At 43.4% G+C, this 23,856-nt stretch overlaps 1 protein-coding gene across 4 annotated transcripts in view; it reads left to right on the top strand.

Moving 5' to 3' along the window:
- The window catches only part of SGPL1 (sphingosine-1-phosphate lyase 1), a 60,598-nt gene that overhangs the window by 10,904 nt on the left and 25,838 nt on the right, over positions 1-23,856 (top strand). For all 4 annotated transcript variants that reach the window (XM_043596549.1, XM_043596547.1, XM_043596550.1 and 1 more), the window contains exons 3-4: positions 15,472-15,637; positions 22,166-22,233. In XM_043596549.1, coding sequence (XP_043452484.1) covers positions 15,472-15,637; positions 22,166-22,233 — 234 coding nt within the window. The remainder of the gene's footprint in view (positions 1-15,471; positions 15,638-22,165; positions 22,234-23,856) is intronic.

Below are 23,856 nucleotides of genomic sequence, written 5' to 3' on the forward strand. Positions count from 1 at the left end.
GATCTCTCGGTTCTTGAGTTCAAGCTCCGTGTTGGGCTATGCACTGACAGCACGGAGCCTGCTTAGAATTTTCTTTCTCCCTCTGTCTCTGCTCCTCCCCCATTCGTGCACTCTCTCTTTCCCTCTCTGTCTCAAAATAAGTCAACTTAAAAAAACATAAAAAAAAGAGGTTCTTTTTTTTGAGGTATATCTTACAGTAAAGGGCACAAATCTTAATTGTACAGGTCAGTTATATTTGCATATGAGTATGCTGTACTCGCTGCCCAGGTATAAAGAATGGCCAGCATCCCAACAAGTTCCCTCGCATTTGGTACCCACCAAAGGTTATCTTTCTTCTCACTGTAGGTTAGTTTTGCTGATTTTTGAACTTTGCATAAATGGAAACATATAGTTCACGTTATTTTCTGAGTATCCTTTTTGCTGAATCTGTGAGATTCAGCCATGCCCTTATATAGCAGTATTTTTTTTTTTTTAATTTTTTAACGTTTATTTTTTGAGATGCCGAGACAGAGCATGAGCAGGGGAGGGGCAGAGAGAGAGAGAGGGAGTCACAGAATCCGAAGCAGATTCCAGGCTCTGAGCTGTCAGCAGAGTCCAACGCGGGGCTTGAACTCACGAGCCATGAGATCATGATCTGAGCTGAAGTTGGACGCTTAACCGACTGAGCCACCCAGGCGCCCCCGGGTAGCAGTAGTTTTAAAACTCATGGCTGTGTAGTTGCACGATGTATAAAATCCCACCATTTATTCATTCTATAGTTGACGAACATTTCTGTTTCTGGTGTTGGCTGTTTTGAATGACACTTCTACATTCTTGATTGAACATGTCTTTTGGTAAGCACAGAATTGCCAGGTCATGAGGCGTACTGCCAGACAGGTTTCCCGAGTGGTTGTCTGATTTACACTCCCACAAGGTTTTCTTAATATGTAACTTTTGCATTTCGCTTTCCAGCAACAAATCTTAAATTTCTGTTACCTGCACACTACATGTCGGAGACAGCATGGAAAACTCTTTCCTGAAGCAGGTTAGGCACTTTTAAAGTGTGAAACACCCTTCCGTTTCTGTCATTTCCCCGGAAAGTAAAAGCCTACTGCATTCTTATTTACCTCGTCCATCACTATTAATAAACATTTGACGTAAAGAGAGCAGAGTTTTCTGTTAAGGGCAGACGTTTAGATTTGCAAAACCCCATTTGTAGCAGATAATTTGAAGGTAAAATCATAGTGCTCTGGAACTCTTTGGAGTCTAAGTAGCTGTTATAGTAGGTTTACACTTTGCGCTCCATATTGGGGAGACCTTTTTTTCTGGAGGCTTTTTCTGAAGGCATTTAAATGCACTCCTTTGAAATGCATTTTGGCTGATGGATCTAAAAAGGGATACATCAGTCCTGTCTTGAGTTCCAGTCTTACTGGTGCTGGGACGGGTGAGGCAAATAGAAGATTCTGTTTGCAAACTCTAACAGGAAGGACCAGAGGACAAAAACAAGAATGCCATGGGAGACCTGCTCCTTGGCTAGCTGCATTGCAGCCAGGGCAGACGAAGGCCTAAGGTTATATTGCCCAGCCCTTTTTGATAAGCTTGTGATTTCAGATGCTTTCCCAAGACTCGTAACTATAGCAGGCAACAGCAATCTGTCCAGATGCCTGAAATCAGCCTTATGATCTGTCAACATAAGTGGGTAACCAGTTGAGTCTTGTTTTGCAAGTAAGAGGACACTTGTAATCTTCTGATCGAATTAAATAGTGGAAGGCCGAGAGTTGATGTAACATCTGCCTTATTAAATGGAGGAGCAGCTCACTGGTCGCCGGCATCTTACTACCATCCTCTGTAAGAAAACACAGTGTAGGGGCGCCTGGGTGGCTCAGTCGCTTAAGCGTCCTACTTCTGCTTGGGTCATGGTCTCACCGTCCGTGAGTTCGGGGCCCTGCGTCCGGCTCTGTGCTGACAGCTCAGAGCCTGGAGCCTGTTTCAGATTCTGCGTCTCCGCCTGTCTCTGCCCCTTCCCCACTCACACTCTGTCTCTGAAAAATGAATAAACCTTAAAAAAATTAAAAAAAAAAAAAAAGAGAGAACACGATGTAGGCATGGGAATCAAACCACTTACAGCCTCTCCCAGCTCTATCTGTGGGACTTTGCTTGAGACCTTGCAAAGGTTACTTGTCCTTGCTGCTTACTGAAAAGGAAAGGGGAATGTTTCCTCACAGAGATTCCGATTCCTCAAATACTTAGTGTTTATTATCTGCGGTTGCTTTCTTATTACCTTACTGCACTGAATACTCACAGCAGCCCTGAGAGTAGATAGATGGGGGTATCTTTTTGTCCGGTGAACTTTTTGTTGAATTATAGCAATGGCATCTGTTTTTGCAGATGAGCAAAATCCTGCTGCATCGAGACTTAGTAATGTGCCAGAGGCCACACAGAGCTAAAATTAGAGTAGAAGCTTTTGATTACCATTCCAGACTTTCCAGGGCACCACGGCTGCCTATAGAACACTAGTAACAGGCCACTCGGTGATCCCACAGAAGTCGTGACGAGTGTCAGTTCGGCACGGCACTCAGAGGTGGCTGTCCCTTTCACATACCCCGGGTAGAGGCTGGAGTGTGTGTTTATGAGCTGCCAAAGGAGAAAGTGTTTTTTAAAAACCTCCTCTAAAAATGCAGCAGTTAATAATTCTGTTTATAAACTCTTAAAAATACATACCGTAAGACAATAGTGATCCACTTTGTCTAGTTTGTATACAATTTCTAAGTTAGTTTTAGATACTTAGGGTTGATTTCATTTGGAGTCCAAAGCTTTATTCTGTGTTTCTGGAATTGCAGAGTTTCTGCTGGTTTTTTGGCCCATATGGGAACTTGTTTTCAGAAAGGCTTTTGGGTTTTTGGGGGGTTTTTTGTGGTTCTTTTTTGTTTTTGTTTTTAAAGAAAGCCTGTGAATCTTAGGTGGTTGGTCTTAGCTACGTTTGGTAGACAGAGATGAAATTGCTGGGTCATAATGCCCCCCCCCCCTTTTTTTTTAAAGTGTACAGTTCATCAATTTTTTATCGTGTTCTCATAGTTGTGCAGCCACCCCCACAATCTCAGAACATTTTCAGAAGAAACCCCCCAGTTGTAGCACTTACTCCCTTATGTGGCTGCAGTCCCCGGGCCTGGAAGCTGCCACCCTGCTTGTTGTCTGCACATATCCTTATTCCGAGTGCTGCATACACACAGAATTCTACAATGTCTGGTCTTGCGTGATCAGCTGTTTTCCTTAGCAGGGTGTTTTGAGGGGTCATCCTGTTGTAACATGGATCAGAATGTCGTTCCTTTTTATTCTAGTGCTGAGGCTTTTCCTGGAGAATTTGAAGTAATGGATGCTAGTTCTCCTACAGGGAACACAGGAGTCTTGGGTTCACTTTACATATAATAGAATACTTCTATGATTCGTTTTAGAGAGGGGGTCATTAACCTGGGGAAGATGGACCCCAGTGATGGCTTTTAGGATGTCCTGAGCCCTTTGTAATTATCTTCAGGTTTCATGTTCCCAAGCATTTCTTTTGTGGGGAAGTTTGGGGACTGAGAGTTTTTAGCTTTTGTTAAAAGACAATTTTCAAAGGGTGCCTGGGTGATTCAGTTGGCTAAGCCTTTGACTCTTGATCTCAGCCTAGGTCCTTTTTTTGTTGTTGTTAAAAATTTTTTTTTTAATGTTTTATTTAATTTTGAGAGAGAGAGAGAGAGAGAGAGAGAGAAAGTGTGTGTGAGCTGGGGAGGGGCAGACAGCGAGGGAGACTCAGAATGTGAAGCAGGCTCCAGGCTCCGAGCTGTCAGCACAGCGCCCAATGCAGGGCCTGAACTCACGATTTGTGAGATCATGACCTGACCTGAAGTCAGGTGCTTAGCCGACTGAGCCACCCAGGCGCCCCTCAGCTCAGGTCTTGATCTCAGGATCATGAGTTCAAGCCCCACGTTGGGCCCCATGCTAAGCAGGGAGCCTACTTAAAAAAAAAAAAAAAATTCACAAAAGGTAAAATCATGACACTGAAACAAATATAAAATGAACACACATTAAAATTTTACTTTGCTTATAAAGAGGAAACCAGGCAGATGTTCTAACTGGTTTGAAAGAAAGGTCCAAAGAACAGACACATTTTTTATTTATTTTTTTTATTTTTTATTTTTTTCAATATATGAAGTTTATTGTCAAATTGGTTTCCATACAACACCCAGTGCTCATCCCAAAAGGTGCCCTCCTCAATACCCATCACCCACCCTCCCCTCCCTCCCACCCCCCATCAACCCTCAGTTTGTTCTCAGTTTTTAAGAGTCTCTTATGCTTTGGCTCTCTTCCACTCTAACCTCTTTTTTTTTTTCCTTCCCCTCCCCCATGGGTTTCTGTTCAGTTTCTCAGGATCCACATAAGAGTGAAACCATATGGTATCTGTCTTTCTCTGTATGGCTTATTTCACTTAGCATAACACTCTCCAGTTCCATCCCTGTTGCTACAAAGGGCCATATTTCGTTCTTTCTCATTGCCACATAGTACTCCATTGTGTATATAAACCACAGTTTTTTTATCCATTCATCAGTTGATGGACATACAGGCTGTTTCCATAATTTGGCTATTGTTGAGAGTGCTGCTATAAACATTGGGGTACAAGTGGCCCTATGCATCAGTACTCCTGTATCCCTTGGGTAAATTCCTAGCAGTGCTATTGCTGGGTCATAGGGTAGATCTATTTTTAATTTTTTGAGGAACCTCCACATTGTTTTCCAGAGTGGCTGCACCAATTTGCATTCCCACCAACAGTGCAAGAGGGTTCCCGTGTCTCCACATCCTCTCCAGCCTCTATAGTCTCCTGATTTGTTCATTTTGGCCACTCTGACTGGCGTGAGGTGATATCTGAGTGTGGTTTTGATTTGTATTTCCCTGATGAGGAGCGACGTTGAGCATCTTTTCATGTGCCTGAAGAACAGACACATTTATAGATTAAGAACACTAAAATGAGTACACAAATGCCACCCAAACTATTTTCTTCCATAGTGGAGAGGGAAGTCACTTGAACCTTTACCACGTGGCAGGTTTTACGTGTTTATAGATGAAGAGTGGTTTGCATTGCTGTAATCATTTCCAACTTCGAGAGTTGTAAAATAGCTTCCTTAGAATCAGACTCTGGTAGCGTAGAGGGACGTTCTAGACAATGTATAATTTTCCATCGAAATCACACATTGTCTTTTGCACTTTTGATGATCAAAAAAGTTTAAAACTCTTTCAAATGTTAATTTTAAATTGAGTGTCTTACCTCAGTTTAAAAAAATAGCTCCTTTGTGACTGGATTTTAAAGGCCGACTTGCCAAAGAGTGTTTTACATCAATTGAGGGCCAGTCAGAGACCCAGGGATTGGTCTCTGGTTTGTGCTTTTGAATAAGATTACATGTTCCAAATCTCCAGAGAGGTAGACTTTGCAAATGACTTAGGTTCCACTTCTGGGCATACACTCAGTGTTTCTTATCTCTGACAGCAGCAGGACTATTGACAATGGAGATTTCTATAAATATAATCTGGAAAGTCTAGGTATCTTCACTCAGGGACAAAGGTAGATAATCCTTTTAGTAAACTAAGTCTGGGAAGGGAGAAGCCCTCTGACTTCTTCCCCAACTGTGGTATACTCAGGGAAGTCAAGACTTCCCCTTTATGTGTGTAGAATACGGGATTATTTCTGCTGGTCCTTGCTTGCAATCTAAGGAGTTACCATTTGTAGTGCTCAGAGGATAGTGAACTTTTGTAATTTGAAGATGACTTCTGTGTATGTGCACACTGGGCTACTTGCCATGAGAGACTGGGAGTTAAGGCCGTCAAGTTTGAGTAGTACCTTCTGCCCACATCTTACCGCCTTGCCTTTGGGTGACCATCTATTTAGCAAGGAAACCCGTAATTGCTCTTACCTCAACATCCCTCAGCCTGTTCCTCTGCTTATTGAACTTGGTTTTCTGCATTTAGCATTCGCTCCTAGTTTAAGCTCCCCATGGTGCCTTTCTTGATGCATTACAGAAGACAGGGGCTCAGAATCCTTAGTTGACAGAAACCACACCAGTCTTCACTTGATGCCTTGTCCTGAGCATGAGTAGGTAAATCAAAAACTGATCCACCCGTTTGGCAGGTTTAGGGCTGTCAGCTTTTACGAGCTCAGAAGCTTTGATTTTCCACGAGTACATTTTTAAAAAAAAAATTTTTTTTAATGTTTTTATTTATTTTTGAGACAGAGAGAGACAGAGCATGAGCAGGGGAGGGGCAGAGAGAGAGGGAGACACAGAGTCTGAAGCAGGCTCCAGGCTCTGAGCTGTCAGCACAGAGCCCGATGCGGGGCTTGAATTCACAGACTGTGAGATCATGACCTGAGCTGAAGTCGGACGCTCAACCGACTGAGCCACCCAGGTGCCCCATCCATGAGTACGCTTCTAATGACTTGAGAACATGGCATGTCAGTCTCCTTTCTGAGGCCAAGATTGTGTCTCCGTGATGGTAAGGTGCTTTGCCTGAATAATCTAGGGCTAAGTGTAGGGCAGTTAGACTTGGTAAATGTTTGTGGAATAGTACCAAGCGTGTACCTCTGACTCTTGAGGCATGGCTGGAAGGGAAAACGTGGACTGTTAAGCTTGTTGGGTGAACTTCTCAGATACCGGATCTCTTGTTTCACATAGTGGAGTTTTGGAGGAAGTATATGGTTTGCTCTTTACCTCCTAAGAAATGATGATTCAGTCCCTTCAAACATTTCTGTATTTGGTTTCATTGCTCAGTTCTTACTTCTTTAATGACCCAAGGGAGTTTTTCCTTCGGGCTTGTGATCTGGTTTTGCTGATAAACATTAATGCCTTTGAAGGCTCTAAAAACAATAGTGTTTTCTTACCTGTTTGCGCTTTGAAATTCTGCAGAATGTGATATGAAAGAGAACCATTTAATTAGCTTTGTTTTCTGTGTTTTTAGGGCAGAAGTGAAGTAAGAATGACTACACTAACTCTTCGGGGTCTCCTGTCCTTGAACTTTACTCCTTAACCTTAGTCCCGGGCTTTAGAGTACCATCTGATCGCAAGACATTAAGACAGTGGGTGAACTGGGTAAAACAGGTTTTTCTTTTCCTTAGCAGCCCATCTGCTTTAAAGCTTGGATTTCTGGCTCTTCTGGAAGAACTGTCGAATGGTGAAGTGTGTAGTTGTACTAGACGTAAAGAAAGTGGACGGAAGAGGAAAAACAAGTCCCTTTTTCTCTGCAGCATTGCAGGGTGGCAGGTTTTGATTTTCATTAGTGTTTGGCTTAAGAATAGTTATTAGCCAGGAGCAGTGAAGCGGTCTTATGGATTGACGTGGCTGGGCCCTCAGACTTCCAGGGATGCTTGGGGACGTCTTTTTACCCTCATCTAAAAGATGGATAGCCGCCGAGTTTGGTGGCTGAGTCTTCGTAATATGTTAAGTCAATTATTGAGCGAGTCTTCTACAAAAGAAGGGGTGGGGAGGCTGTGTGACCTTTGGGTTTCAGCGTCTTCCTCTGTGAGGGATGGAGAGTGGTCATGTACTGGTCTTTAACCTGTCGGCCCTGGTGGCTGTGAGATGATGTATCTTGTGAGCTCATCAGAACGGTGCTGGTGTGTGCAGTCTGGTTACAAACACCAGCGATTCTGCTCCGCAGGTTCAAGTCAGTGGGAGATGCGGGAGAGGGGAGGCCGAATCCTCCCTGGGGTCTTACAGAGCAGTGCTGAGTAGATGTGGTACTGTAATTACTTCATTTCAGTTGAGTAATTGTTGGGTTCTTACCACATTAAAAGTAGTGTAGGACATACGAAAATTGTGTTGTTTGTATTCTAATCCGCACTTGGTACCATAAGAGAGGTCACGTGTGAAAACAGTTACTTGGCCATTCTCCCCCACCAGGGTTGAATGCTTTGCTGCTGGGACAGATGAACTCACAGTGCAGTTGGCCAGTGCAGTTTGGCCCTGACTGACTCTTGAGAAATAGCCCAAATGGAGGCATACTGGATATCTGGCATAGTAGAAATGCAAAGAAGTCATTGTGCTGTGATAGGAAGGTGAACCTTTAGCAGAAAAGTGGCTTTCCCAGAATCCCGATTTCACAGTGACTCCACGGTGATACCGTGAGGCGTCACTGTTGTGAGTTTCTCCTCTCTCCTCCCGTGAGAGACGGACTCACGCTTGGACTCAGGTCTGCGTGTGGCCAGCAGCCCTCATTTGCACAAGCGAGCATTTCCAGTGGCGCAGGGTGTTACTGGAGCCAAAGGAAGCTGGGGAAACTAGCTCCCGGGTGCTTTGATTTTGACCAGAAAACCTTAGCCGACTCTGTGCTGGGTAATAATCAACTGAACACGGTTGCCACATTTTCTTTGGCAAGGAATCTGTGTCGCTGTGGCAGTTCGGAAATTATTAGTAGAGTCCGTCAGCCTGACAGTGGGAATGTTTTTCTTTGATCTTTAACCTGCTTTTCTTTGAGGTGGGAGGGGCAGGAAGGGGAACCTATGTTGGAATAACTTGTTGCTTCCTCTGCTGGGCCTCACAGCATTTGGTTTTCTTGAGTTCTCTTCTTTTAGGTCCGACTCCTCCAGCAAACGTTTAGATGTGTGTAATATTGTGGAGCCCTGAGAGATGGTTCCAGACATCCTGGAATTCAACTCCGCTCGTGAAGTCCTGTGTTTTAGTTCTGACTCTGCTACTGAATACTTTGCTGTAGAGCAAACTTAACCTTTCTGATTTCACTTTGCACCACCTAGGAAGTGAAACTGTTTATTCTATTGTTTTTAAAGTTTTTATTGCTATTTTATTTACTTTACATTTATTATTTTTTTGAATGTTTATTTTTGAGAGAGTGAGAAAGCATGCACTCACACACACACACACGCGTGAGTTGGGGAGGGGCAGGGAGAGAGAGAATCCCAAGCAGGCTACACGCTGTCAGCGCAGAGCCCTGTGCGGGGTTTGGTCTTATGGACCCGTGAGATCGTGACCTGAGCCGAAATCAAGAGTCGGGCATTTCACGGACTGAGCCGCCCAGGAGCCCCGAAACTGTTCATTCTTAACCTGAGGACCATGCGAGATTATAAAGTATGAATAAAATAATATGAAAGCCATTGAAAACTTTAAGTTACATAAATATTACTAAGTATTCTCTACAAGTAAATTAATGCTCCTGAGTGCTTCGCTCTTTCTTCTGCATGTTTGTCATGGCCCCTCTAGCCTTCTCTCAGTTTTAGTCCCTCTGTGATCAGGTGGTCACGTAATCTTTGAGTTTGGCAGGGGAGAGAAAGTTCTAAGTGAAGCAAACAAGTGATCTCTGATCCTTATAAAATAGCACCACGTGTACGTTAGGTGTTCGGAAAATCATTGTCGAGTGGCGGGGAGCTTCAGTAGCCGTAGGCATGTGCTGCCGAGAGACCTCCTCTTACGGGTAGGGGTGTGGGAGGCAGCCCTGGGGCCGCCGCAGCCGCCGAGATGCCATTGCTCGTGAATAAAACGAGTACAGACGGTCCGCCCCGGGAGGTGCTGGAGAGAGGATTGTTGTTACTTGTGTTAGCTCCGAGGAGGGAAGCACCATCCGCTGTGGGCCTGGAAACGTCTGTCAGATGGTTTTTCTCTCTTGGTCCTATTCAGTGTTTCTTCTGGTATAAATTGGCAATGAAGAAATTCGACGTGGAAAAAATACCCCTGCCTCACTGGCAGTTGATCAAGTTCAGTGCTAGTTCTCGGAGGAGTTGTTTGGGGGAAGAGGTATGGGTAGTGCCACGGTGGGAACTCGCTTGTGGAATCTTGTGCTCTTGAAGTCATTTAGGGACCGGGAAGAGTTAGCAGTTGTTGGGAATCGCCTTGGGCTGGTACCAGTAAGGAAGAAACTTCTGCATCTCTTTGACTGACTTGTTTCATCACATCATAATCCTGGCCTCACAGAAATGTGAAGAGAATAAATCATAAGTGTAAAAAGTGCTGAGACCTTGTACGCTGCACAGTACCTCTGTGTTAACAGCCTTCACTGCATTGCACAACTGCCTTCTCTAATTAAAGAAGCCGGGAATACCATCGCTGAGGCACTGCTTTTAAACCTGAATGTCAGGATCCATTTAGAGGGATCAATTCAATGGGTCAAACATCTAAAAAAAAGAAAGTAGACATAGGAAAAAAAAAAAGTGCATCACAAGTAATAAGGTGTTAGGTACAGTATTCTGGAAACTTTTGGTTCTGTATCTTTCTGTTGCTATGTGTGTAGATGGTTGTAAAATGGTTTCTGTGTGTCTGTATTGGAAAAGTTTGAAATCCCATGGCCTAACAAATAACATGTCTCAGATTTTCAGAATTTGTAGACTTCCATTGCTGTGTTACTTTTAGGAAAGTGCCTTGCTCCCTTGAAGTGATTTGGGGGTTGAAAGAGTTCACACATGATTGGGAATAGCACGCCACCAAGCTCCCATGAGTTCTTGCAGCTGCCTTTTGTCTAACAATGATTAGGATGATTGAGTACTATTTCAATGTCTTCCAGGCATCAGCTAAAACCTAAACCATTTGATTAGACATGGAATGAGTAAGAGAAAGGCTGTGTAGTTCACTCGTCCTTATTTGACAGTAGCTTCTTAAAAGAGTTAATGTTTTGAATCCTCCTACCACGAAGGTTTGTCTTTTCTTCTGTAATACTATGCTTTACAAAACTTTACGGTATTCTTTGCCACCATTTTACATATATTCGGTGGGCAAAGTGTTCTGTTTGTTTTTATCCTCTAGAGGAATACATTCCCAATTTGATGACAGACTGGAAAGGAAGGAGTACCGTACTTGGGGAGTTTTTACCAAAACCACCGTTCTCTTGGGGGTCGGAGATAAATGCCCACACCCCCCCACACCCCCCCACAGATACGCATAGACACAAACACAATTTATTTATTCTGTGACTGTTATTCTGTGTCCCTTTTTCTAGATAAAGAGTAGAGGCACAGCTTGGTGAAATAATTTGCCTGGCGTTGCACAGCAAGCTAGTGGCCTTTGTGGATGACCATTCAGAGTGCTTGTGTTTCCAGAGACAGTATGTAGGTTAAGTTGACATGAACAAAAGCTCGAGTGTTGTAATCGTTAATATATATGCAGGTGTATATAGACAAAAAATGTACTTCTGTAAGCAAAAAGACACGGTGGGAAATAGTAATTATAACTATATTAAGTTTCTGTGCTGTTTCTATGTAGACCTGTTTACCTGTAGTCATGACCCATGCATACAGTTTTAGTTTGTTATGATCTGTGCAGTACATCCAAGGTAGATTCTGCCAAGAACATAAATTAGGAGAAGGAAACCCTAGGGATAGCACTGGAGGGTAATGTGTTAAGAGATCCTCTGTCCATGAACACTTAGAATGAGGAATTGAAGGAATACTGAACACTGAGTCAGGAGGCTTGGGTTCTGACAAGCCTGTCTGGATGGGCCTGGGCATGCTGTTTCACTTGGGGGCTTCTGTTTTATAAAGTGCAGTTGTAAGCTTTATCTCTAAAGTTCCCTTCAGCATTTAGATTGTATTCTTCCCTAGGGCTGGAGTATTGCATCAGGATCCAGCCTGGGGTTTGTGCTGTTTGCAAGGCCCCAAGGGACTGCCTCATCCTTTTTCCCAAGGAGATAGCACGCCTTAGCCCACAGAGCCCTATAGAGCAGTGAGCCATTAGTGCTGTGAGGTGCTTATTCGTTGGGGACTGAGCCTAGGTTGTTTGTAGTAACCTAGAAGGACCTGGGACTGAGGCCAGGAGATGTAATTTCCGTGACCAACTAGTTGCCTACTCAAAAAGCTCACTAGGACCTATCCAAATACAGTATCATTCTGTCTTTGGAGTAGGAGAATATAGAAATATATCTCTCCTTAAGGAGATGTGTTTAAGGACTTGGAATCTAAGGACTCCCATTATCTTCTTATAGCAGTTGGCAAGAACATATATTCTTGCTGAAAGTAATTTTATAAATATTAGCGAGGAATGCCTTCATATCTTAATAGGCTTTTTAAAAATTGACATAGTTTACATTTGCTGATTCTTTGCTCTCTCCCTAATGCTAATTATATTACTCTTTGTTCAGTGCTAAGAAAAGTTGAGAATATCTACGGGCATCTTTTGACATGGGTAACCTCTATTTTCTGGGTTAATTAGGAACTAGTATCACCAGAGGAAAAGCTGATCTGCATGATTATTTCTTCCATCATCCCATTCATACACACTATCTATCTATCACTCTACTTATTATTTTTTGAGTAGGACCCATGCCCAATGTGGGGCTTGAACTCCTGACCCTAAAACAGTTGCAGGCACTTCCGCATAAGCCAGCCAGGTGTCCCATATAACTATTTAGCCATCTGGTTAGCTCATAGCCTTAACACCAGAAGATTCTTTATGATGATGGAAATCACGATACATCTTTGATGATGGTAGAGTCCTCTGGTCCTCCTCAGGTCCTGACCAGCACGGTCACTGCTGTGCAGGATTGAGGTTGTTGATAGCAACAGTGGGCTCTGGGGAATGGCCAGGAGCTATGAAGGAGTTGCAGATAAGCTGTGTTTCCATGGATAGCCCTCTAGGGAAGCCAGCACTTGCCTGATGTTAATGACCTTATACCGAAATCTAATTGCCAAGGATAGAAGTGTTTTCAGTAAACATTTGTCGAGCACCTGTCCTCCTCCTAAGCTTTCACACTCCTACTAGAACATTGCATGTAGATCTCTAACAGGCGCATAACTCAAACTAGTATCATTATCTTTATCTCAAAATCTCCTTTACCTTCTTCAGCTTCCCTTTCTCTTCTAGTCTACCATGGTTTAATGGTGACACCACTTGCCCAGTCTCTCAAACATGAACTTGAAAAATTGGAATTACCTATATTCTTCCCACTCCTTACTTCTATATGCCCTACTTACTTCCTGTATCTGGGAAATTAGAAAACCCTGTTTGTACTACCTCCAAAAAGCATTTTTAAATCTGCGCTGCTTTTTAGCCCCAATGTCATGACTGCAAACCCAGTTTATTGCTCCCCTAGACTGCTTCAGCTCCTCTTAACGAAAATTTGTGTCTCTGACCTCTGGCTTCCTTCTCCTCGTCTCCCATCAGGTTGTTTAAAAAAAAAAAAAAAATTGCTCTCCTGATTAACAACCCATGCCTTTTGTTTGCTGCTGTTCTGCAATTTGCCTTTTTTTTACACTCAACATTATGTTCTGGAAAATTTTTAATGTGGTTTATTCAGATCTTTTTTTTTAAATACTGCATAGTATGAATACAGAAAGTGTGTGTATTATAGATTATTTAAACATTCCTCCATGAATGGACATTTGGGATATTAAATTTCATTGTTATAAAGAATACTGAAGTGAATGTCCTTGAACCTGTCTCTTTGATATGTAGATATCAAAAAGGGGAGTATCTGGGTCAAAGTAAGTATGTTTAAAACGTTAATAGGCAGTGACAAATCACTTTACAAAAATTGCCTGTCAATTTATATTCCCAGTGTACATGGTTTTTTTTTTTTGTTTGTTTGTCTTTTGTTTTTAAGACCATTTCTAATCTTTCTAATCTGGACCTAGTGTACTTCTCCCAGTCTCCGTTCTCCAACTGACATGTTCACTCATGCACTTGGTCCTGGTCAGCCACTATCCAAGTGCTGTGTGGTGTGGCCTGTGTGCTGGGCACTCTGCTCTGTGTTGCGGACCTAGACGTGCTGAGACAGATGGGTCCCTGTCCTCATCTCTGCTCTTAGACCATGCTGAATGTTTTTTGCCATCCCTAGACTTTTTTTTAATGCTTTTGCAGCTGTCGCTCTCTCTTCCTGGTATGACTTCTTTTTTTTTTTCCTTTTAACTTTTTTGGCAAGAGAATTTTCTTTGATAGATCTTTTAAACCCTTTGAACCACATTTTCCCCACCTCCTCTTAGGTGAGTTCGATAGGCCTTCCTTAGTGGTCTCTCTTAGCACTTTACTTACATCCTTTCTGTAGTATTGATCCTAATGAGTTTGAATGATTTGTTCATGTATGCGTCAGCCTGTGTATGTTTGCGTGTGTGTACATATATATGCACACACACACACACGCGCGCACACACACACACACACACACCTCTTTCCCATTAGATTGTAAGCTTAGTGAGGGCAAGACCTTGTGATGGTTACCATAATGCTTCCCCAGCTTAATGCCTTAAATACTGATGATCCTTTGCAAATGTTGAATAAGTGAGTGAATAACAAACTATCAGATGAACTTGTTTTGTACAGGGCACTGTGGGGGCTTATAAATATGATTAAGATCTGATCAGCCTTCAAGGACCCAACCACGTAGTCAGAGAGATAAAAAACAGATGAGTAGACTGACTGCAGGGCACATTGTGATAAGCTCTGTGTGGAGTCACAAGTGACTACCTGAGGAGAATTTAATGGGAGAGATGAATTTTCATGAGTGGGTCATGAAATTTTCAGGAGTCCAGATGAGAGGACTTTATTCTTGCTTGTGCCAGATATTGTGAGGGATACACATAATGATAAGAATTTAAGAGTTTCGTAGTCAAGGGGCACCTGGGTGGCTCTGTCAGTTAAATGTCTGACTGTTGATTTCAGCTCAGGTCATGATCTCATGGTTTGTCGGATCGAGTCCCACGTTGGGCTCCATGCTGATAACACAGAGCCTGCTCGAGATTCTCCCTCCCCACCCCCCCCCCTTCTCTATCTCTTTCTCGAAGTAACTAAACCTTTAAAAATTTTTTTTAAAAAGTTATGAAAAGAGACTTTTGCAGTCAAGTTGGGCTTGAGAGCAGAGATTGGCAGACTGTGGCCTGTGGGCCAAATCGGGCCTGCCGCCTGTTTTGGTACAGTCCGTGAGCTAAGAATGACATTTTACATTTTTAAAATTGTTTTTACAAAAAGAATATTTTGTGATCTGTGAAAGGATATGCAATTCCAGTTTTAGCATCTGTAACGAACTCTTGCTGGAACAGCCGTGGTCACTCATTTCCCGCCCTCCGTGGTGGTGTCTGTGCTACCAACGGCAGAATGGAGTAGTTGTAACAGAGACTGGCTGACCTGTGACGCCCGAACTGTTTCCTCTCTGGCCTTTTACAGAACGGTCTGCCCACCCCCTGCGTTAGCAGATGGGAGAGATTCCAATAAAGTAGAGAGGAAGAGAGAGCCCTTCGTATCCAGCGGATTCGTTTGAGTCAAGAGAGTGGGGCGATGAGCACTGCAGTCATAGTGAAGCTTTAGAGCTGAAATGATGCAGCCGAACCATTTATTTTATAGACAAGGCAGAAGATCAAAACCCTTGTCAAAGTCCACCTGACTCGGAAGCAGAGCTTTGAGGACTGTAGAGCATGATAAGAGTATTGCCGGGGTGGGGCCAGGTCACGAATGGCTTTGCCCTTGAAAAAGGAGGGCCGCAGAACGGAAGTCCCTTCTCTCTCTGAATGTAATGTTCCTTTTTTTTCCCTTGTATTTCTAGAAGGCTTTTGAGCCCTACCTTGAGATCTTGGAAGTATATTCCACAAAGGCCAAGAATTATGTAAATGGACATTGTACTAAGTATGAGCCCTGGCAGCTGATTGCCTGCAGTGTCGTGAGCACCCTGCTGATAGTCTGGGTATATGGCTTCGTCTTCCAGCCAGAGAGTAAGTATACCGCCCCCTCCCGTCTGGAAAGGTAGCGTGGAGTTTGACCAGCTTTAGAGCTCATGGCTGATGGGTTGGACTAATTTCTTGCCTTTGGTTTGGTTCTGATTTTTAAAATCTGTTTAGATAGGAAGTGGGGCATTGTCTTCTGACTGTAAAATTATAATAAGGTTGTCTACATAAAGTTATAATAGCTACCCGAATGTAACTATTACTACTTTTGTTGATTTTTCTGGATCCGCAGCTTACATAAAAAGTCCTGAGAAATTAGTTGTTGTAAGGATCCACAGGTATCTCAAAGTATGGCTTAAGCCTTTCCCATGTTTAGTTTCTTGCCTGGAACATAATTGTATTGCCCAGAGTTCCCCAGGCAGGAATTTATTACTTTCATTTTAGGCCACCCTTTCACTACAGATTGTGTGAAATTGGGACAGCACTGTTGCAGTGACCATTTGAATGTCTGCTGTGTGCCAGGCACCGTGCTAGAGTCCGGGGATAGCGACGCAGGTTATACAGGGTCCCTGTCCTCTTGGAGTTGAACTTCTGATGTCAGGGGACAGACGGCACACTTTGAGCTTCCTGGGTAGTGACTCAGGGAGCCTAAGGGACATAGTGAAGAGGAGGTCCCTTCTCCGGGAGTGCAGGAAAGGTGAGAAGTGATGTGTTTGCAGATCCTCCATCCTTCCTAGGGTCGCACCCACCCTTCCTCCCCTGCCAAACCTGGTTGCGCGTTCCCTCCTTGTGGATTGTTTCCTCCTGCAGGTTGTGCTTGGTGAGTGAAGTAGGAGTGGTGGGTGTGTCTGTAACACTCCTCTGCACCCCGTCCCCACCCGTAGCAGCGGCTGCCTGAATTAATGGGATTAAAAAACCCAGTAACATTGAAGAGGACTGCTTGTCATTTCTCACTTGTTTAAAATTTCCAGGACCCTTTGCTTCCCTGATAACATCTGTTTCAAGGGTCTCCTTCACTGTACTTTTTCTGCTTTCCTCTTCTTTCCCCAGGAGAGTTAACGTAGAAGCCACATTCTGTTTTACCCGCTTACCCTGCAGAGAGCCACCGAGCTGTTCTAGTAACAGTGAAGGGTTATGGCGTAGTAAACATTGCACTTAAAGTGGAAACGAGAGTTGATGCCCTGTCTCAATTGTAGTTCACTCCAGCTTTAAAAACCCTGCCCTCAGTTTCGGCTCCTGGTCCTTGTAAGATTTTCCCTTAAACTCTGATGTATGGGACTGGCTAACCCTTCTGCCACATCTGCTCCATGGTTTGGAAGGGGACACACAGAGACACAAGGCCCTGTGTCTTTCTGCTCAGGCTTAGCCTGTCCAGGGAAGCGTTCTGTTCAGTGGTGCCCACCATCTTGTCCTTCCAGGTGAAGCAGTCTGTTGCAGAGGACTCTAAGGAGTAGCAATAAATATACTTCCCCTTCTTTCTTTTTTATTGTGATTAAAATGCACGTAACGCAAAATTTACTGTTCTGTGCATTTTCAAGTACATTCAGTTTGTGGCGCAACCGCTCCTACCATCCATCTCCAAAACTTTCTCAGTACCCTGAACTGAAACCCTGGCCCCTTTAAAGGATAAGCCCCCGTTAGCATATTTCCCCCCAGCTCGTACCAGCCGCCACTCTAAGTACTTCTCCTTTTAAGGTGGTGCATTTGTATAAAGCAACGTAAGGTTAGAAGTCTTGAGATTTATATTTCTTTGAGATTTATATTTCTTTGCTCTGATGAGTATGAGCTTCGGGCATTGACTTCCGGCTTGACTTCTGCTGGCCACGGTGCCTGCTTGCATTTTGCTTACCTGGTGGTAGAAGCGTGGCCGTCTTAGGTCCTGGTACTTACCTGCCTTTAATGTCGCAAACAGAATATGCTGGCTTCTGTGCACTCCGTGAGAAAACTACTAGTAGCGGTGTGTTTGTGGTATGTGCCATGTAAATCTTTGTAAGCCCAACTCCACATTATTTATTTTTAAAAAAATTTAAGTAGGCTCCATGCCCAATGTGGGGCTTGAACTCACGACCCTGAGATCACGAGTCACATGCTCCACTGACCAAGATACCCAGGTACCCCTTAAGTCATTTTTTTTAACTTTATTTATATATTTTTTAATGTTTATTTATTTATTTGAATTTTTTTTAATGTTTATTTTTGACAGAAAGAGAGAGAGAGAGAGAGAGAGAGAGAGTGTGTGAGGGAGCGAGCATGAGTGGGGGAGGGGCAGAGAGACAGGGAGACACAATGGAAGCAGGCTCCAGGCTCTGAGCTGTCAGCACAGAGCCCGACGTGGGGCTCGAACTCAGACCATGAGATCGTGACCTGAGCTGAAGTCAGACACTTACCCGACTGAGCCACTCAGGCACCCCATAAGTCGTTTTTAATAACATGTTTTTCTTATTACGAAAGTAGTACATGTCCACTGCAGAAAAGTAGGCAATACCGATAAGCCATAAGAACAAAATGAAAATCTTGCTACCTAGAGCTAACCACTATTTACATATGTCTTTTTCTACATTTAAATCCAGTTGAACCGTACAAAATATCTTTTGTAGGTCAAAAGTTTTGAATGTCAACAGTTTCATATAGTTTCACACACACACAACACTTTTTATTTTGTAACTTCTAACTTGAATTTTAGACACAGATCAAAATGTCTTCTCTCTAGAGGTTGGAGATAGTCTTGATAAAATTGCCGTGTTTTCAGTACCTTGCTCACGTAGGGGAATTGTGCTTGCCACGGAACAGTCGAGTTATTTTTAGCATATTGCCCCAGAGGAGTCTAAAGTCTGGACTAGTGATAAATCCCGCTGATCTTCAAACTCTGAATACACTTCTGAGAGGAGAGGATAATTCTGCAACACAGGATGGACGCTGCTACAGATAAGAACAAGAGGCTGTAGGAAGATGGGGGTGGGAGTGTGGCCAGGGGTCAGCAGCCCTCTACGGTGTTATCTCTTCCCTAATTCTGCTCTGTGATTATCAGCTCATATCGCTATAACTTGATGTTGATTTAACTGTGGGGTTGTCCATAGTTCATGAATAGGAATCAGAGTTATGTGGTGGGAGGAGGTCATAACACTCCCAGTTTCTAGCCTTGGCACCTTAACTAACACCCATAAGCTCTCTCAGCCTGTTTCCTCGCAGTAAAATGGGCAGAAGTACTACCCGCCTTACTTAGTCATAGGGTAATATGAGTATCGAGAGGCATAATTTTTTTTTTTTTTAATTTTTTTTTTCAACGTTTTTTATTTATTTTTGGGACAGAGAGAGACAGAGCACGAACGGGGGAGGGACAGAGAGAGAGGGAGACACAGAATCGGAAACAGGCTCCAGGCTCCGAGCCATCAGCCCAGAGCCTGCCGCGGGGCTCGAACTCCCGGACCGCGAGAGCGTGACCTGGCTGAAGTCGGACGCCTAACCGACTGCGCCACCCAGGCGCCCCTCGAGAGGCATAATTTGAAAGGAATCTGTAAGCTGCAAGGAGCTATACGTTGTTGTCCTTGCATTGGCACTTACTATTTTATTACCTTAAAACACTATAATTACTTTTCTTTATGTACCTCTGGGGACTTTTACTTTTGAGATTATCTTTTCGGGTCATGACCACATGATCTTTTCATTTCTAGTTTCTCCATCTCCGATCTTACATTTCTGTTCTTTCTACCTGTACTGTTAAATCGCACGCAGAGTTGACTCTGTCCTCCCCGACCCAGCCACGTTACTGTACTTCTCAAGGGACTCCTTTTTGCTGAGTTTTAGACCTCTTTCTGTCCCATTAGTTATTTATCTCATCTGTTAAATAAGGGAATTGTTCTGAATTTTTACAGCTTTAATACAGTTAGAAATATCAAATAACAAGCAGCTTAAACGTCCAACGCTAAATTACGTGCATTTGATGGACTGTTATGGTAGTATTTAAAACTATGTTTAGGAAGCGTTCTTCACGTAGAAAATTGTGTAATCGAGAAGAGGGCACGGCGTTGTACATGCTCTAGGATCACAGCTGTGTACTTCAGTGTGTAGAACTTAAGAGTGGAAGGAAGTACAGTAAAACCTTGGTGTGCGAGCATAATTTGTTCCAGAAGCATGCTTGTAATCCAAAGCACTTGTATATCGAAATGAATTTCCCCATAAGAAATAATGGAAGCTCAGATGATTCGTTCCACAATCCAAAAATATTCATATGAAAATGAGTATAGTGCTGTAATATAATACAAAATAGAAAAATAAGCAGCCTGCACGTTAGAAAACCTTCGTGACTGTTGTGCGGGAGACAAGAGAGAGGAGGGTTATTGTGTAGGACAGCTTTCACTATCACTAACAGAATCACTGCTATCTGTTGACTCAATGGAATCTTTCTTTTTGTGCAATTTTAACAAGGAACCTATCCAATGACCTAGAATAAAGCAGAGCATTCCTAAGCTCACTCTTGGAGGGAAAAGCAAAGGGCCATCCATAGGTGCTTTGAAGTGACAAAAAATACACTAGTGCCAGTTGTGGGCACCTTTGAATGGTCTAAAAAATCACCGATTTCTGCCAAACACTGCGGCCTGAGACCGTGCATCCGAGCATGGGAGATGATTACCCACAATCCTGCAGAGAGAGAAAGAGAGAGGAAAGAACCATTGGTTCAGTTGTGATCATGTGACGTCGGGCGTCATGTACTTCTCGTATTGCAAGACATCGCTTGTTTATCAAGTTAAAATTGATTAGAAATGTTTGCTCGTCTTGTGGAACACTCGCAGAACAAGTTACCTGCAATCCAAGGTTTTACTGTCTTCCAAAGTGTAAACAAAATAGCAACTACAAACAAGTGATTTCAATCCCTTTGTCTTCTTATTCAGTCTCAGACTCAGTTACCTGCTTTGCTCCAGGCATTGACAGAGTATTGGCTCCAGTGCTGGGCCACAGACGGCAAGGTGGAAAGACAGGCCTGCAACCCAAGCAAAACAACTAGTAAAGATGCAAGGTGTCCTGTCATCAGTGCTAACAGAAGGCACAGATGTAGTCTATGCTTGTCGGAGAGAGTTCCACTGGCCGGGGAAGTTGGAATGCCCACATCTAGAAATGTGGAAGTTCATATTCATTTCCTGCCTGCACAGAAGCTAGGTCTAGGTTCCTTATAGACTCATTTGGGATAACTGAGAATTCCTGCTGTGCATAGAGCCCTGGGTGTCTAGGGCTAGGAAAATTGAGGCTTCAGTGTATTTATTTATTTTTTAATGTTTATTTTTGAGAGAGAGAGAGAGACAGAGGCAGAGTGTGAGCAGGGGAGGGGCAGAGAGAGAGGGAGACCCAGAATCTGAAGCAGGCTCCAGGCTCTGAGCTGTCAGCACAGAGCCCGATGTGGGGCTCGAACTCATGAAACGTGAGATCATGACCTGAGCCAAAGTTGGACACTTAATCGACTAAGCCACCCACGTGCCCCTTGCTTCAGTTGAAGCCCGTGCTCCATCACTGATGTGATCTGTGGCCTTGAGCAAGTTATTAATGCTTGATCCTTAGTTGCCTTTGGATGGTAGGTAATGCTTTCTGTATTGAATCTGAATTCATTAAAAGTTATGATGGTCTGTTTAGATGCCATGCACTTACAATTATTATAACGGACAGGATCAGAATTCCCTACTTGTCCTGTACTCTGCCTGACAGGGAGTCCGATTGGTGTCCGTGATACTGAAGCCCTTTTTAGGCCCAAAAAATGTTGAAATGCTGTCAGGGTGTATGTTGAATGAGAGACTGGAGCATAGATCCTGAAGAAAAAGCGTGGCTTGGTCATTTGTTTTGGGGAAGGGAAGAGAGCTTTTGGGCATCTGAAACCTCGGGAAGGTCACCAGCTCTGAAATGATGTTATTCGACCCAGCATTCTGCTTCTGGGAATTTATGCTCTAGGCACGCGCTGACGTGTGCAGTACCTGTTGCAAAGTTTTTGTTTCACTGTTGTTGGTAATAGGAAACACCAGAAATAACCTAACTGTCCACCAGGAAGGAGCAGGTTGAATCAGCTATGATGCATCCATATGGTGGAATATTTTAGAGCTACAAAAATGAGTGAGGAAGCTCTGAGCTTTAAGAGAATATTCCTAAGTAGAAAAACAAGGTCTAATACAGTTACTAGAGTGTGCTACCTTCTGTTTAAAAGGTGAGACAAATAAGATTTTATTTTTATTATTGCTTGTAGAAGCATAAAGAAAGAAAAAAAAGAAAAAAAACTCTAGGTAGGTATTGTAGAAATGAATAGTAATAGTGTTTCCCTGAGGGTAGGATGAAAGTCTAGGGAACCGATAAGAGGGAAACTTTTAACTCTGTGTGTGTTTGTTAATTTAAATAACTTTTTGAACCATGTAAATACGTTACTTATTTGAAAATTTAAATGTCAGAGCTTTTTTTTTTTTTTACAAAGGAAAGAAACTACGTTTACAATCGGAAGGCAGGTGAGATCGCAGAAGGCACGCGGAACAGTTCATGTATTATGGCTGGCGGGTCGTATCCATGCAAACTTAGGTGGGTAACGGAGCCAATTGTATCTTTTAGGTTTATGGTCAAGGTTTAAAAAGAGATGTTTTAAGCTCATCAGGAAGATGCCTATTATTGGTCGCAAGGTAAGTGGAATCTGTACAGATCTTCTCCCCTACCGCCACCCCCATAATCATTTCCTCTTTCTTCTATTTGCCGAACCTAGTGTGAATTCCCAAGGGTGAGGGTGATTTTGTTCCCCACCTCCAAGGAACATCTGACAATGTTTGAAGACCTTTCTGGTTATCACAGCTGGAGGGGAGTGCTATTGGCATGTAGTGGATAGTGGCCGGGGGTGCTGCTAAATATCCTACAGTCCCCCACAGAAAATTATCTGCTCCAAATGTCAGAAGTGCCAAGGTTCAGAAATCCGACTTAACCCTTTCTCGAGCATATTTGACCAAAGGAGAAAGGCCATGTCTGTTAAGGAAGAACTTGAAATTAGAAAACCTGACAGAAGTGGCTTTAGAGCAATATCTGGCCGTGCTGACTTTAGGTATATATCTGGGGTTGGGTGCTTACTTGGTTTAGACCAGGGTTGGCAGACTTTCTCCGTAAAGGACTAGATAGATAGGAGAGGTCTAGACTTCGCAGGCCATCCCGTGTCTTTCTGAACTCTTCAAGTCCGCCCCTGCGGCGGGAAAGCAGCACAGGGTGATGGGTAAAGGGATGAGCTTGGCTGTGTTCCAGTGAAACTATCTTGACGAAACAGGCCGGGGTCAGATTTGGGCTGTAATTTGCTGACAGGGTTAGAAACTTAGCACTGTTCTCTTGCTCTTTGTACCTGTCTGCGATATAGTATGTTCCCTTCACTGTGTCCTCTCTCCCCTCACCCATGCTGAGGATAAAGACTGTCACCTCTGTACCCTTCCCTCAGGCTCCTTATCACAGAAGAAGATAACAGTGCAGGCCCTGGGCATGCTCGGAAGAAGGCACATGAGTCCCTAATGTCGTCATCTCTCCCAGGGTCCTGCCTGTCCCTCAGCTTTCCTTCAAGCTTCCTTTCACTTTTGGCTCTCAGTTCGCTTTCCCTTTTCCCCTCTCCTGACCAAACCAGAAAAGATATCAGTCATCTTTAACGTTTGACCAAAATTCATTCAGACCCCTGTGCTAACTCTCCCGTAACTGTGTATTTATTTTCAGGTGCATTTCCTATAGGGGAAGTAGAAGTAGTTATGGGAGGTAGAAAAGGGGAATGGGAGTGGATAGGCTTTTATTTGACTCCAAATCACCGTAAGCCCTAAAAGGAAATCTCCTTGAGTCCTGCTAGAGTTAAGGGATAGGGGGAGGGTGGACTGGATCTCGAAGGATACTAGCATTTTCCCTTCTCACTCCCTGGATTTTTCTGCTCTTTCTCTTCACACATTTCTCCTTCAGTTTCAGATTTTGAGACAAATAAATTCCAGACACTATTATTAAATTCATAAAATAATAATTGGAAGGCACTTAAAACCCATATAATCACCTTTCGTTTTTTAGAACCAGATTTTGAGGCTCAGAGGCAAAAGTTCTTTGTTTCGAGTGGCGTGTGTATCCTTGTGTCATTCATTCCCGTAAATTCACTTACTGAACATACAATTAGTGAGCACATGCTCTGTCGGATACTACTCTGGATGCTGGGGATATAGAGGGGAACAAGACCAAGTCCTTGCTCTGTGGAGCTTATATTTTTGTAGGAAAATCAGAAAATAGGTAAACACATAAGAATT

Source organism: Prionailurus bengalensis, chromosome D2, assembly GCF_016509475.1.
Source record: "Prionailurus bengalensis isolate Pbe53 chromosome D2, Fcat_Pben_1.1_paternal_pri, whole genome shotgun sequence".
Lineage (NCBI taxonomy): Eukaryota > Metazoa > Chordata > Mammalia > Carnivora > Felidae > Prionailurus > Prionailurus bengalensis.